General features: G+C 39.1%; 1 protein-coding gene across 3 annotated transcripts in view; it reads left to right on the top strand.

Moving 5' to 3' along the window:
• The window catches only part of SNX31 (sorting nexin 31), a 69,801-nt gene extending 55,458 nt beyond the window's left edge, over positions 1 to 14,343 (top strand). Inside the window, exons 12-14 of one of the 3 annotated variants that reach the window (XM_017519692.1) lie at positions 3,494 to 3,571; positions 10,458 to 10,511; positions 13,265 to 14,343. In XM_017519692.1, coding sequence (XP_017375181.1) covers positions 3,494 to 3,571; positions 10,458 to 10,511; positions 13,265 to 13,360 — 228 coding nt within the window. In that variant the 3' untranslated portion in view covers positions 13,361 to 14,343. Of the gene's footprint in view, positions 1 to 3,493; positions 3,572 to 10,454; positions 10,512 to 13,264 lie in introns of all 3 variants that reach the window. The other 2 variants (XM_017519693.1, XM_017519691.1) reach the window with 2 other exon arrangements.
• The last annotated feature ends 732 nt before the right edge of the window (positions 14,344 to 15,075 follow it).

The raw sequence follows: 15,075 nt of genomic DNA, 5'->3' as shown, positions 1-15,075 counted from the left end.
ATTGTCTCGATCTCTTGACCTCGTGATCCACCCGCCTCGGCCTCCCAAAGTGCTGGGATTACAGGGCTGAGCCACCGCGCCCGGCCTTGACTCTGAATTTATATGCTACTGATAAGCAGTCCGTTTCTTATACTTATTCACATGTAAATAATCAACAGTAGAAAATATGACATATCCTTGATACAGTGAAAAATTGTGTGTTCAGGGTAACTAAGCAGCACAATAGCATCACCAGAATACCTGTATTGGCTGTGAAAAAACAGCAGCAGAATTTGTGCTGTACACCTGCATTTTGACTGTTACTAGTCACAAGAGATCAAGTATGGAATTTCCCACTTGTGGCATCATGTAAGTTCTCAAAAAGTTTCACATTTTGGACTTTTGGATTAGGGGACGCTCAACCTGTATCTCTCTTATCTAGAAAGCAAAAGCTTTACCCCAGAAATCCTCCAGTAGACCTTCTATTATGTTCCAATGGCCAGAACTGGATCATATGACCACTCCTAGCTGCAAGGGAGTCTGGGAACCAAGCAACTAGCAAAGAGGAACAGGATTTAAGACTGGCTTAGAGTAAGCATGAATCATTGCCTGGGATTGAGCACCTTATCATCCCAAACAAAATAGGGTCTCTTACGAAAGAAGAAGGGGCAATGGCTGTTAGGTAGCTAACTATTCATGTCTACCATAGGCTTTCAACTAAAATTGGAGTAGAAATGCTAAAAATGAGAAAAAACATTTCTAAAAACCGAATCCAAAAAAGTACTAAATTAAGCCATTTCAAGTTGGAACCAAAACTGTAGATGTTCTGAAATGAAATTCAAATAGTAATCTTTGTATTAATGTTATATTCAACTTCAATCTCTGGTGATCATGCTAAGTTCCATGGAACATTCTGGTTCAGGTAACCAAGACCCCTTTCAACTCTTTACTTCTACTTCAACTCTACATTATAGCAAAGTCCTCTGAAAACATGAAGTATTAAGCCAAAATCCTAGGTGAAAGGTGGGGGTCCTTAGGTTCACTTTAAATATGAAACATCTTTAGGAAATGGTAGAATGGTTTGCTGAGGCAAGATTATCAGTCACTTGGAGAGACATTTGGGTAGTAAAACTACCTCCCAACCTCAGAATGCTAAGTGCAGTTAAATTTTACTGTGATTTTAAAATCTAGTCAGTAGCAAATGAGTATAAACCACCATAAAGAGGTGAAATAAACATTCTTTCAAATGATTCCTAGTAGAGTCTTATTTCCTCCGCAGTGTGTATTGATGTACACCCAGGGGATACTTTTAAAAGATGTTATAATTTTTATGGATACATACAGTTGTACATACTCAAGGGCTACTTTTGCAAAAGGTGGAAATGTGACTTGTGTGCCTTGCAAATAGAAATGAAGGATTGGGCCCAAATCTTTTCTAGGCCCTTTAAACAAAATCTGAATCCTTGGCCAGGCATGAAGGCTCATGCCTATAATCCCAGCACTTTGGGAGGCCGAGGCGGGCAGATCACTTGAGGTCAGGAATTGAAGACTAACTTGGCCAACATGATGAAACACCATCTCTACTAAAAGAACAAAAATGATCTGGGTGTGATGGTGGGCACCTGTAATCCCATCTATTTGGGAGGCTAAGGCAGGGGAATCCCATGAACCTGGGAGGCGAAGGTTGCAGTAAGCCAAGATCACACCATTGCATTCCAGCCTCAGTGACAGAGCAAGACTCCATCTCAAAAAAACAACTCTATCCTTTTACTTTGTCTTTTTAAAATTTTTTGTTCATTTTCAATCTTTTCATATTTAATAAACCTGACTTAGTTTATAGCAGAGCCCTGACCTGTATATTTGTGTACCTGGTATAGGAATATGGAATTGGTCTGCATGTTATTGGACATTATTAAACATCCTTCCTAGCTGCATTTGCTCAGGGTTTTGTTGTTTATTTTATTATCCGGTTTCACGTAGGTCACATATGAGCACAGATAAACAGGGCTAGTTCTTAGCAAAACTAGGAAGTCAAAATGTTTGCACAAATGTCACATCTGTTAACTCTTTTAAAAATTGATGTCAGCCCTTTTTTCTCTCTTCCCTCTTTTCCCCTTTTAAATAAAATTAATTCCGGTCATGCTGTATACCCCTGCAGGACATTCAGAGCTGTACGTAGCTCATTTTCCCTCTAATTCTGCTCTCTGTGTTCTCCTCTCCAAGAACTTTCTGCTCGGGTCACCACCCCATCCTGTGCTTTCTCTCACTCTCTCCTCCCTTCTCCTCTCCATCCCCTCCTCCAACACAGTGACCATCCCTGAACACAGCCCTGCACTAAGGTCCTGGAGCCTCAACTTTGAGCGTCGGCTGTCCCAAACCTTAGTAGGACCAAAGGAGAAAACAGCAAGTCAAAAATTAAGAGCAGGGCAAGACAGAAAAAGGATTAGGGGGAAAGGAGCAAATGGGAAAATCATAGGGAATCTTCCTTTTGCCTCATAGCAGTGAAGAGCCTGGAATAAGGAAGCAGTTTTTGTGTAGCAAGATGTACAACAATGAGTGTCTTGGCACTAATGATGATTAAGCCACAAATGATAGTGGAGGCGACTATCAGTCTAGAAAGTGAGTGATTAAAGATACTAGAAAAATAAGAAGCGGGGTGGGTGAGGTGGCTCACGCTTGTAATCCCAGCACTTTGGGAGGCCGAGGCTGGTGAATCACTTGAGGTCAGGAATTTGAGACCAGCCTGACCAACATGGTGAAACCCCGTCTCTACTAAAAATACAAAAAAAATTAGCCGGGCATGGTGGCAGGCTAATCCCAGCTACTCGGGAAGCTGAGGCAGGAGAATCGCTTGAATCCAGGAGGCAGAGGTTGCAATAAGCCGAGATGGCAGCCACTGCACTCCAGCCTGGGTGACAGAGCAAGACTCTGTCTCAAAAAAAAAAAAAAAAGAAAGAAAGAAAAGAAAAATAAGAATGTGAAGAAAAACAGCTAACCTTTTTTTTTTTTCAGTTTAGTAGAAGCAATAAGGTACTAATATATTCTTTCAAACAATCCAGTTACTATTTATGCTCAATATAGGTCTCTCAGTAATTATGTATACAATGTATGCAATTAAATATAGGATTTACCATTATCAGTTCATCTCTTTGTAGTAATAATAATTAGTTTTTATTGTTTATTTCTCATAAAACATGATCTGCTTACAAAATAATGGAAAACATGGGATGCAAGGGGGTGAGTTTTCAGAGGAAAAATATTAATAGTGAGAGCCTGGCCATTTTTCATGTCTTTAAAAAATTTGCTGTAAAATAGATCCACATAACTGAGAAAATTTATAGTTACTTGCTAATTGCACCTTATGTAAATTTCTAGAAGGTAATGAAGAAATCTAAATTCTTGAGAGTGTGCTATTGGAGGGCAGAGCTCAAAATCTGCTTTGTGGTGTGAGGAGGGGAGGAAGAGGGTGAAGATTTCTTCAGTTACAAGAGCTCTTTATTCCTGCATTTCTTAGGCTTTTTTGCTGAGTAGCTGCTTGAAAAAGATGATCTCAGAAAACATGGTAAAGCTAGCTGCTAAGAATCCAGAAATGGTGAGTGCTCTTACCTGTGTGTATTTTTCACTTTACGTTCCCACCATAAGCCAATAGTTGAAGACCACACTACATTCAGGAGCTCCCTGGGCCAGCAGGTCTGGTCCAAAAGGGAGGACTCCAAACCACAGAATTGAGCTCCTCTTCCCTCTGGCAGCTCAGTGATCAGGATGGCAGGGCAGAAGGAAGCCTGTCTTTAGAACTGAAGTCATTTTTCCAATGAGAAGTCATCTTTGGGTTACTGAGAATTCTAACCCTCGACTCTGTGTTGTTTTATTTCAGCCTTCTCTGACACGGAGGCTTTCAGATTTATTATAGAAGCTATATCTTTAAGTCATGGTCTTGAGGAGATCTGTAACACAGTGAGGATGATCTTATTATGAGTTTGTCTCTAGAAAGAATCCACAGCCTCTTGATACTTCCATTGTGCCAAATGAAAATGCCTTTAACAGTGGGGGAAGGAGTCAGATAAACTCTCAAGGCTATTTTTTTCCTCAATATAAAATTAACCTTTATTGTTCTAGTGTACATTTGTTTATTAAAGGCCTAGTAACTCATCAAAAGGGTTGGTGAGAAGGCTGTGAAAAAATTAGATCCTAAATTGTTTTAATTGCCTAGTCATCATCATAAGTGTGTCCCAAACAGGACAGTATGATTTGTTTCTTTTTTTTAATGATTAGAAATACCAACGCCTAAAGATGTCATTCATCCTCTTAGACTAAATCTAAATGAAATTAGCCTAAGGGGCCAGGCATGGTGGTGCACACCTGTAATCCCAGCACTTTGGGAGGCCGAGGTGGGCAGATCGCTCGAGGTCAGGTATTTGAGAACAGCCTGGCAAACATAGTGAAACCCCATCTCCACTAAAAATACAAAATTAGCCAGGTGTGGTGGCATGTGCCTATAGTCTCAGCTACTCGAGAGGCTGAGGCAGGAGAATCTCTTGAACCCAGGAGACGGAAGTTTCAGTGAGCCAAGATCATGCCATTGCATTCCAACCTGGGCGACAGAGCAAGACCCCGTCTGAAAAAAAAAAAAAAAAGAAATACCAATGCCTGGTTGACATTCATAAACTTAATTCTTTTGTAGAATATTACATTGATCTTTAAAAATATAATAAAAAATATTGGGAAACTTTCCTCATGTTTTCATTTACATTTAGTCTAAGAGGATGGGTGATATCTTTAGTTAACATTGATCCTTACTTGATTTTCCAGCTTTTTTCTAAGAAAATAGTTGTGTTTTGTACCTATTTCTCTTTCTTCTAGAACTGAACATACCTTTTCCAGGGAAAATAAATTCACTGCCTCTTGGTGATTGAACAATTCAAAATGTACTAGAGAGTAGTAAATCAAAGCAATAAAAAAATCAAGGAGACTCTTTTGAAAGAGTAGTATAATAAAATTCCAACATCTCAGGCAAAATGGGCCCTCTTAGGCTGAGATTATTATATGTATAAAAAAGAAGAAAGAGAAATTAATTAACTGAAGTAGTCTCATTAAAAAGGAGAAGTGCTCTCAAATGTAGATGAATAAAATGTAAGGTACTTGAAGCAGGAAGTACTTGTACAATGAATAGCTGAAGAATTAACTTAGTAAAATAGAGAAAGTAGTAATCTATTTAAAATTTTCAAGAAAAACAACCGCACTATATTCCTTAAGTTTGCACATGAATCGAAGTCCATAATTTATCTCCGAGGTTAGCAAAATCACATTAGTCAGTACTCTTGTATTGCTTTATCCAACTATTTAACAAGTTTTATTTCCAGAAACTCTTTTTTTTTTTTTTTTTAACTTATTTTGGCTCTTGAAATGAAAAGTTCAGACCTTTCATTTTGAAAATTGGGTTTCCAAGAGGATTTTGTAAGAATAGTCTGCATTTTCATCTAGAATTTTATCTACAAAGCTCTGGGTAGACGTAGAGAGAGCAGACAATTCAGTTATTTGAACTCATCCAGAGTACTGGATCTCCTCACAAGTACAGCCGATTAAAGTCATTTTGTGGCTCAAAGGAATCATATAAATGTACCATGGTGACATTTGCTTGTTTTCTAGGGAAACACACAAAGTCAAAATTGACACATAGCACTTATAGAAGGCTTGTGTGGACGAGGCACAAAGGTCTTTATTTTGCAGGGCAAGTTCTGAGTCCAAGATTTTGATCACCTTAAAGAATCTGGAGCAGGGGACAGAACTGTAACCAAATGAGCCCCATAAATAAAGCAGATGGTCCCTAGAAGCAGATTAAATACTACTAGTTTTATTCTCGTAAGAAGGAATGAGGGAAAAAAGAAATGTATTGTTAAGTTAATTAGCTTAGTTTTAGGTAATGTTTTCAAAGCTAAAACTTCTGCTCTGTTTATGAAGACATCATTAAAATTTGGGTCAAGCAAATACACTAAAGAATAATGTAAACATACAGCCACAACAAAAATATCATGTTAAGTTCTTAAATGCTATATATATATATGTATGTATATGTATGTGTGTGTGTGTGTGTGTGTGTGTGTGTGTGTGTGTGTACACACACACACATATATATATTAAAGAGAGGGTCTCACTCTGCCACCCAGGCTAGAGTGCAGTGGTGGAATCATGGCTCACTGCAACCTCAACCTCCCAAGCTGAGGTGATCCTCCTACTTCAGCCTCCCAAGTAGCTGGGACCACTGGCATGTACCACCATATCCAGCTATTTTTTATTTTTATTTTTGTAGAAATAAGATCTCCCTATGTTTCCCAGGCTGGTCTTGAGCTCCTGAGCTCAAGTGATCCTCCCACCTCAGCTCCCCAGAGTGCTGAGACTACAGACATAAGCCACCTGTACCTGGCCCTTAAAGGCAATATTAACCATAAGCCAGAAGACAAAAAAGTGTAACAATCTTCTTAAAGCTATACTCCTATACAAAAGCCTGAATCAATTTCCTTAATATTTGCTGCTCTTAATTAGAGCAGAATTATAAAGGATTGCTTTATGTAAAAATAAAGTATGTTAGTTAGAGTTAGGTTTTGCTACATATAATAGAAAACAAAAGATAAAACAAGTGTCTTAGGCACAATAGAAGTTTGTTTCTCTCTCATCTGAAAGAAGTCCAGAGGTAGACAGACTAGGGCTGGATGATGGCTCCATATCAACAGAGACCTTTCTGATGCCGTCTTCTGTGTGTGGCCTTCACCTCATGCCCAGAATGGCTACCAGAACAACCATCATTACGTTCGCATTCTAGGCAGCAAGTAAGAGGAACATATGAAGAAGGGCTCACTTCTTTTTTTAAGGAGAAATTTCAGAAGTCTCACATAGAATTTCCCCTACACCTCACTGACCAAGAGATAGTCACACCACAGGCCCACACCTAGCTGCAAGGGAGTCTGGTGAATGTGGTCTTTTAGCAGGTTATGTTGTTTATTCAAATAAAACGGGGTATAATTATTAAGGAAGAAGGGCAGAATGGATAATGGAGTAGACTACCAACAACCTCTGTCATTTAGAGAATTCCAAAAGACACCAAGAAAAAAAGTAGATGTATTTTATGCAGCAGATGTGTTCCTAAGGAATTTCTGAAACTGCATTGTTATTTTGTTTATATTGAGCCATAATCTGGATATATGAGATAAACATCAGGATATGCTGGTGAATAATTTTCAGACTTAAAAACAATTTCTTTTTTTCTTTTCTTTTTTTTTTAGACAGGGTCTAGCTCTGTCTCCCAGGCTGGAGTGCAGTGGTGCAATCTCAGCTCACTGCAACCTCTGCCTCCCAAGTTGAAGCCATCCTCCCCACCTCCATCTCCTAAATAGCTGGTACCACAGGCACACACCACCATGCCCAGCTAATTTTTGTATTTTTTGTAGAGACAGGGGTCTCACTATGTTGCCCATGCTGGTCTCAAATTCCTGAGCTTAACCAATCAGCTTGCCTTGGCCTCCCAAAGTGCTGGGATTACAGGTGTAAGCCACCGTGCCTGGCAAACAGACAATTTATATTTCTAATAATCTATACTTAATTTGTATATTTTTTCCTTTAATTTTCTTAAAAGTAGATCTGATCTCAAAATTAGTTTCCCTCAAAAAATGGCAAAGAACAAGATGGCTTTCTAATTCTGATTACCTTGTAATCTATGCCTAGTTTGTATATTTTTTCCTTTGATTTTCTTAAAAGTAGATCTGATCTCAAAATTAGTTTGCCTCAAAAACGACAAAGAACAAGATGGCTTTCTAATTCTGATTACCTTATACCTCTCACTCCATCCTCAACTACCATCACTAGATGTATTTCCCCCTCCATTCTTCTTTCATTTTAGGCAAGGTGAAACTATTTAAAAGGTAACTGGCACGTTTAAACATGTTTCTATTATATGGTGAGGAGGGGAAACACCAAGGGCAATGGCCTCTGATATCTGAGGAATGTTAGGCTTTTGAAGAGCTGGTCTGATGCGGAAAATGGAAAAACTGTGTATGGCATTCAGGAGAATGATCTGAGCATAGCAGGAGAACACAGTTTTAGAGAGCAAGGGGGAAATTACTGTACAGATAAAAGTGATTATGTTATTAACAGAAACTACTCTATTGATGAAAAAGAAAGTGTAGAAATACTGCATTATGAAAAAGGATTTGCTTTTTCCCCCAGCTTTATTCCTCCTAGTATATAAAGTATTGAAGGTCTGATTGCAACAAGTCAAGGAAAAATTGCTTAACATTTGTAGTGGTTCTATTTTATTTACTTTGACATAGGGAGCAGAAGGGGAAGAAGATTAGGAGAGAGAAAAATTCTGAGAATTTTCCTCCAAGGTCTATATTTCATGGGTGCAAGGCTATTTAAAGACTGTAATGTAACATTGTAAAATAATAATAATAGTAGCAAAATGCATAAGACATCAGAGTGTTAATTTCTCATTTACCAAGACTTAACTGGTTATTTAAAAATTATCGAGGCTGGGCGCAGTAGCTCATGCTTGTAATCCCAGTACTTTGGGAGGCAGAGGCAGGTGGATCACTTGAGGTCAGGAGTTTGAGACCAGCCTGGCCAACATGGTGAAACTCCATCTCTATAAAACTACAAAAATTAGCTGGACATGGTGGCATACACCAGTAGTCACAGCTACTTGGGATGCTGAGGCAGGAGAATCACTTGAATCCAGGAGGTGGAGGTTTCAGTGAGCCAAGATCATGCCACTGCATTCCAGCCTGGGCAACACAGTGAGACTCTGTCTCAAAATAAAAATAAAATATTATTGAAATAGGCTTAAACATGTGAACACTTCCATTAAGAATACTAACCTAAAGGAAGTCTTATGCATACCTCCTTAAAGCAATTGATTTTACAATGAAGTTAACCATAGTTAAAAGGTAATGCTTTTTTGCAGTGACATTATTTAGCCTACTGGTTTTGAAATGTCTCAGTCTCTGTTCTCATGAGTAGTAAGCCATAATAAACAATTAATCCACTCTTTCAATCTGTCATTGACGAATGCCTGTATTTACCATGTGATGGCTAAACCTGAGGATCCAGGGTCAAAGAGCTAATTTGTTGGAGGGGAAAGGCAGTACAGAGATGTTGACAGTCGTAGGTTAAATAAATACTGTGCCTTGTTTGAGTTACGTATCGAATGCACAGTTGTTTAATAGCAGTTCTTTTCTTTCCCATTAAGAAGAGTCTAAGAGCTCTTTCCCCCCAGGCCCTGGGTAAGCGGTGTTTATTAGGTGTGCCAGGTGTTCTGCCTTTCCAGGTTCGCCCCCAACTCCGCTCTGTGCCCTGGGAGACTGTGTACTGCGACCTTGCCCTCAATGGGATAACTCAAGCTTGTCCAACCCACAGCCTGCAGGCTGCATGCAGCCCAGAACAGCTCTGAATGTGGCCCAATGCAAATTCATAAGCTTTCTTGAAACACTGAGGTTTCTGCTTTATTTATTTATTTTTGCGATTTTTTTTTTTTTAAAGCTCCTCAGCTGTCATTGCTGTCATTAGTGTTAATGCATGCTATGTGAGGACCAAGACAATTCTTCTTCTTTCCATGTGGTCCAGGAAAGTCAAAAGATAGGACACCCCTGGATAGTTCATTGGGAAACCCAGCAGGAGATTGGAAGGTGGGAGGAAAGTGAGAGTGGGGTGTTTATTTCTCCACATTGGCCCTGCTGGGTCTCTGTGGCTAGAATGCCCTCTACGGAGGCTGCAGCTCCTGTCAGGCAGCCTCTCCTCCTTCTAGCTGCAGCTACTCTCTGACTTCAGTCACAGCTGCTCCCTTGCTTCCTCAGGCCTAGAGGCTGTAAGAATCCTTCAGAAATCCCCTTCATTGCTACTCCCTGGGGGCCCCAACATCCCTTCATGGATTTGATTTAATCCTGCCCACACCTCCATTAAATAGTTAAATGGTTCCTTCCTAACATTGTCCTCAAGAATTTCTCCAAGATTGCACCATCTGTTTCCTGCTGGTATATTGGGTTTACCTTATGTACATGAGGTATATTCAAGTGTCTTGAACTTCACTTTGATTCTTCATTTGATTAACGGTGCCTTTTGATTAACCAGAGCCCCGCTGGGCTTTGAGTCAGCATATGGATTGCAACCCCAAGAATTATTTCAGGATTTAGAAAGACATTTCATTTTGCGTGATGTTCTTTCAAAAGCCTTCTTAAGTCACAAAATCCATTGGCAACCACTAATGTGAAACATTAAGTTTTACTTAACTTTTGAGGTCTCTCTTTTGGTAACATTTAGACCCTGTCACATGAAAGAGGAATGCACAGATGACAAGCAGGTGTACCTGCTGACCGGCAGCCTGTGGGACCATTAAGAGGATTATCATGGGAGGGAAAATGTGCTAGCTACATAGATTGTGTGCTTGCTTCTCTGGGCTGAGCTGACTGACATTTCACTAATCTGTTTAGCAGATTGAAGTTCCGGAACAAAGCAAAAGTAAAAAATACCACATTCAACAAAGCCAGGTCTGTGAGTAAAATTATGTAATTGATACGTTATAATTTTGATAAATCTGATGTTTTTTCCTCTTTTACCAAAGTCATCCCACTCTCAAGAATAAGCCAGAATTCTGTTTCTCAGAAGCTCCTCTTTGTAGATTGGACCAATTGGAGGGCCACTACAGAAGTATAGTATTTTTATTGTAGCATCCCACAGCACTTCGAAGAATTTTTACATAGAAAATTTCCAAGAAGAACACAAAATTCTTTGGTGATTTTTCTGTACACCCCATGCATTTTTTTTGGAGGCAACTCTCTTTCTACTTTGTATATGTTAGTATATCTAGTATATTGTGGTCTCATAGGTTTTCTGCAGTACACTCTGTATAAAGCAACTTTTAAGTTTATAAAATACTTTTTTGAGTATTTAAGTCTGCTGTGCAGATAATAATAGGAAAAAATCACAATCAATGACATTTCTGAGCACTCATTATTGCCAGGCAGTATTCTAAGCACTTTATGTGAATTAACACATTCCTTCACAGCCCTGTAATAAGTTGAGGAAATTAGGGCACAGAGAGGTTATGTGACCTGCCCAAGGTTGCACAGGAGTCACTGATGGAAGGAAGAAAGCAGTCTGACCCTGGAACTGTGCCCTTATCTAGCTGTGCCCTTGCTAACTCTTCCTTTCTAAGTCCAAATCCTAGTGTAGGTGAATGAAAGAAAAGCAGCTTCTCAGTAGCATTTGAATGGGATTTCTTATTGATCCGGCACCTGTCACAGGGACTGGCATGTATGTAATGATCCTTAGCATCAATGTACAATATTTATAACTATGTAAGTATATAAAGTCCTTTCTTGATGAATGCAGTCAGGGAAAAATAAACCAGCATAAATGCAAAGCATTCTCCTTCATAATAACAGCATTTCTGGCTGGTTGGACCAGAGAGAGGAGATAGAAACTCCACCACTTACTGACAATTGTCACAGATCTATAACCTAGCTGCATTAGGGTCCCTGGCATTGCACTTCCATTTCTTTATCTGTAAAGTGTAGATGGTAATGAATTCTTCATTTTAATGCACCCATTTTAGCAGCATACTGACAGCATGGAGCTGTGGTTCTCAACTTTGGCTGCGCATTGGAATCACCTGGGGAGCTCTAAAAACTAATGGTTGGGCCCCACCCTCAGAAATTCAGATTTAAGTGGTCTGAGGGGCCTGGGAAATGGAATTTTTGAAAGCTCCCCAAGTGGTCCTCATATACAACCAGAATTGGAACCATTATCCTGGAACACCAGTTCTCAGTGTGTGGTCTCTGGACCAACAGCATTTGCATCACGTGGTTCTTATTAGAAATTCAAATTCTCAGGCCCCAAACCTACTGGATCAGCAGCTCTGGGGGAAGGCCACAGCAATCTCTTTAACACGCCCACCAGACAAATCTGGTGCATGTTCAAGTTTGAGAGCCACTGTCCTGGAACAACGGATAACACTCAGCACAACTGTGATCAACTCATTTGTCCTCTCAGATGTCTCTAGTACAGGTCAACCTGCCTCATGCAGGACCAGCAGGTCGGAAAGAGGCCGAGTGTCCAACTGTTTTGAGTTTTAATTTATTTTGCAAACCCTTATATAGACCTTATCCCAAGCCACAAACTGCTATAATTACTTTTTATGTATAACTTATTTAATCCCTATAAACAACCAACGCACCATTATTATTCTTGGCTTACCACATAGAGAACTGAAACACAGAAAGGTTAAGTCATTTGCTCAAGATCACACAGCCAGTTAATATCAGAGCCAGTACTTTAACCCAAACAGTCTTTATTTGTTGTTTAACAAATAAAATTAGTTTGTCCCTTTAACCGCTGCACTGAGGCCCCTCTATCAAGGTAAATCCCTTGTAGAAAAAAGTCTGTAGCCCATCTGCCCATTGAGGGGCTCCACATCTTTTTTTCACTTTCCATTTTCCATGGACAGTGTTTGAGATTTCGTTAAGTACTGAAGGCAAATTACTTATTAAAGATTTGTGGTAACCATAACCTCTAAAATGTTTTAAAATAAGCATAATACTTTTTTTTTTTTTTTAATGAGACAGAGTTTTACTCCTTTGCCCAGGCTGAGATACAGTGGTACAATCTCGGCTCACTGCAACCTCTGCCTCTCAGGTTCAAGCGATTCTCCTGCCTCAGCCTCTGGAGTAGCTGGAATTACAGGTGTGCACCACCACATCCAGCTAGTTTTTGTATTTTTGGTAGAGATGGGGTTTTGCTTTGTTGGGCAGGCTGGTCTCAAAGTCCTGGCCTCAAGTGATCCCCCTGTCTCAGCCTCCCAAAGTGCTGGAATTACAGGTGTGAGCCACTGTACCTGTACACCTGTGAGCCTCTTTTTTAAAGTTTGTGTTTGTGTGGAACGTGCTCTAAAAATTTTGGGCAAAGTTAAAAATTGAAAGCCACATCGCTTTAAGAGGGGAAAGAGGCAAGACAGGTAGCGTTAAATGCTACCTGGGGTACATCCCAGGGCCTTGAAAGATGGTCAGGACATATCAAGCTCAGAAAACCAGTAGGGGGCGCTCTTCTCAGCCCTAACGAGTGTATTTACATTCACCCCAAAATAAAGCTTCTACAGGATAAAACTATTTAAAATAACCGTTGCTTGTATAAACATAGGCTTTCTGTTGTCCTTTCAGTACTGTTTGAACCTCTTTGACTTTGTTATTTTTATGGAAATGTTTTCCTCTTATTTACATTTCTGACCTCTCTGTTTACTTCACAGCAGAAAGACTATTCTAGTTTTCTATCAAGAAAAAGCAAGATTAAGATAGCTAAAGATGACTGCGTTTTGGGGAACATAAAGGAAGAAGATCTCTGAAGAAAACTCTTATATTTTAAAATGTCCATGGAGGCTATCTCAAGTCAGTGAAAGAACTTGGGGATTCAGGTGGGCTACCTACGTCAGTGGGGGAAATTTAACCTCTTCCCATTTTTTTGGCATTAAGAAAGACTGTATTCATCAAGATATTATACAACAGCACTCTATGGAAATCTCAAGATTAGAAAAAGATAGGAACCAAGTTATAGAGATAATTTATATTTTATTTTTGCACTTCATCATGACAGTATAGCATTAGTTTTTAATGGCTCATAAAATGACAAGTGGCAAATTCAAATCAACTCATATGAAGCCCATTCTATTTTTTCTCTAAAATAGATGTTTATATGGCTACATGAAGTCTCTTATGTGTTCTGAATTTACATAAATGAAAGTCTAACTATAAAATATCATAAATATACTTGGGGTCAGTTTCTAAAGATGTGACTCATCAATGGAGAAAATATGGCTCTAAGAAGCAGAATTACTGAAAAAGAAATCTGGATTTCTCTGACCTATCCACACAAAACTAGAGCAAGGAGGTGATGAAATGCTGATTTGTTTTCTCACATCATTCTGAGCCTACCAATATGGATGTACTCAAAGTAATAGGCTGCCCCATTTCTGTTTGACCATTGTTATAATTGTATTCTGTCCTTAGAGAACTGAAGGCAATTCAATAATTAACATGCTATTTTGAATGTTTTAATTTGGGAATCAATAAGGCCCTGCACCTGATGTCAGATACCTTATAAGTCTCCTAGCTTTAAAAACATGCATACTTTCTCACTAGGTTTTTCCTTATCTAGATTCATTTCTCTCATGGTAATTAATGTAATTTGTATAGAATTAAGACCACAGTAAGGGAGATGGTCAGAGGAATCTGTATAGTGTAATTAGAAAAAGTGCAGTATTCTAATGTTCTAACTGGGTTGTATACCTAATTATATAATAAATACAAAATAATCCTCGTGAATATAAAATTTGTTGATTAAAATTCTGTGAATAATCTTTTTGAAATGTATTAAAATCCTATAATATTTATAAACATATGCCTATAGCTGTAACTCCTAGTACTGGAAGTTTTTATATTTAAATTTTAGGCTGTAGTAAGATATTTTTGCAGAGAGACTCACAAACATCTCAAATCATCCTAAGTGAATGTATTAGTGAACTAGGATCCTGTTCAAATTAAAATGGAAGTTTACTATTTTGCCAATTTAAGAGTAGTCAAGCTCTATCTCTTTTTAATAACAAACACCTACACAGTGGAAGAAGCTATCAGAGACAACAGGAATGCAAAGAATTGTATTTGGGGTAAGAAGACACATAAATTGAACCATATATGACTGCTGTCCTTGTAGGCCAAAAAGAGTTTTATGTTGACAATTTCATGTTTCAACTTGATATATAAGAGGGTGAATAATCCCAGACCATATGTAGTTGGTGTCAAAAGTTTGGGCCTGGCACAGTGGCTCACACCTGTAATCCCAGCACTTTGGGAAGCTGAGGTGGGCAGATCACCTGAGGTCGGGAGTTCGAGACCAGCCTGACCAACGTGGAGAAACCCCGTCACAACTAAAAATACAAAAAATTAGCCGGGCATGGTGGTGCATGCCTGTAATCCCAGCTATTCAGGAGGCTGAGGCAGGAGAATCACTTGAACCTGGGAGGTGGAGGTTGCAGTGAGCTGAGATCGCATCACTGCACTCCAG

Source organism: Cebus imitator, unplaced genomic scaffold, assembly GCF_001604975.1.
Source record: "Cebus imitator isolate Cc_AM_T3 unplaced genomic scaffold, Cebus_imitator-1.0 Scaffold767, whole genome shotgun sequence".
NCBI classification, from domain to species: domain Eukaryota; kingdom Metazoa; phylum Chordata; class Mammalia; order Primates; family Cebidae; genus Cebus; species Cebus imitator.
The sequence above is the reverse complement of the archived record's forward strand: the minus strand, read 5'-3'. Positions and strand labels throughout refer to the sequence as shown.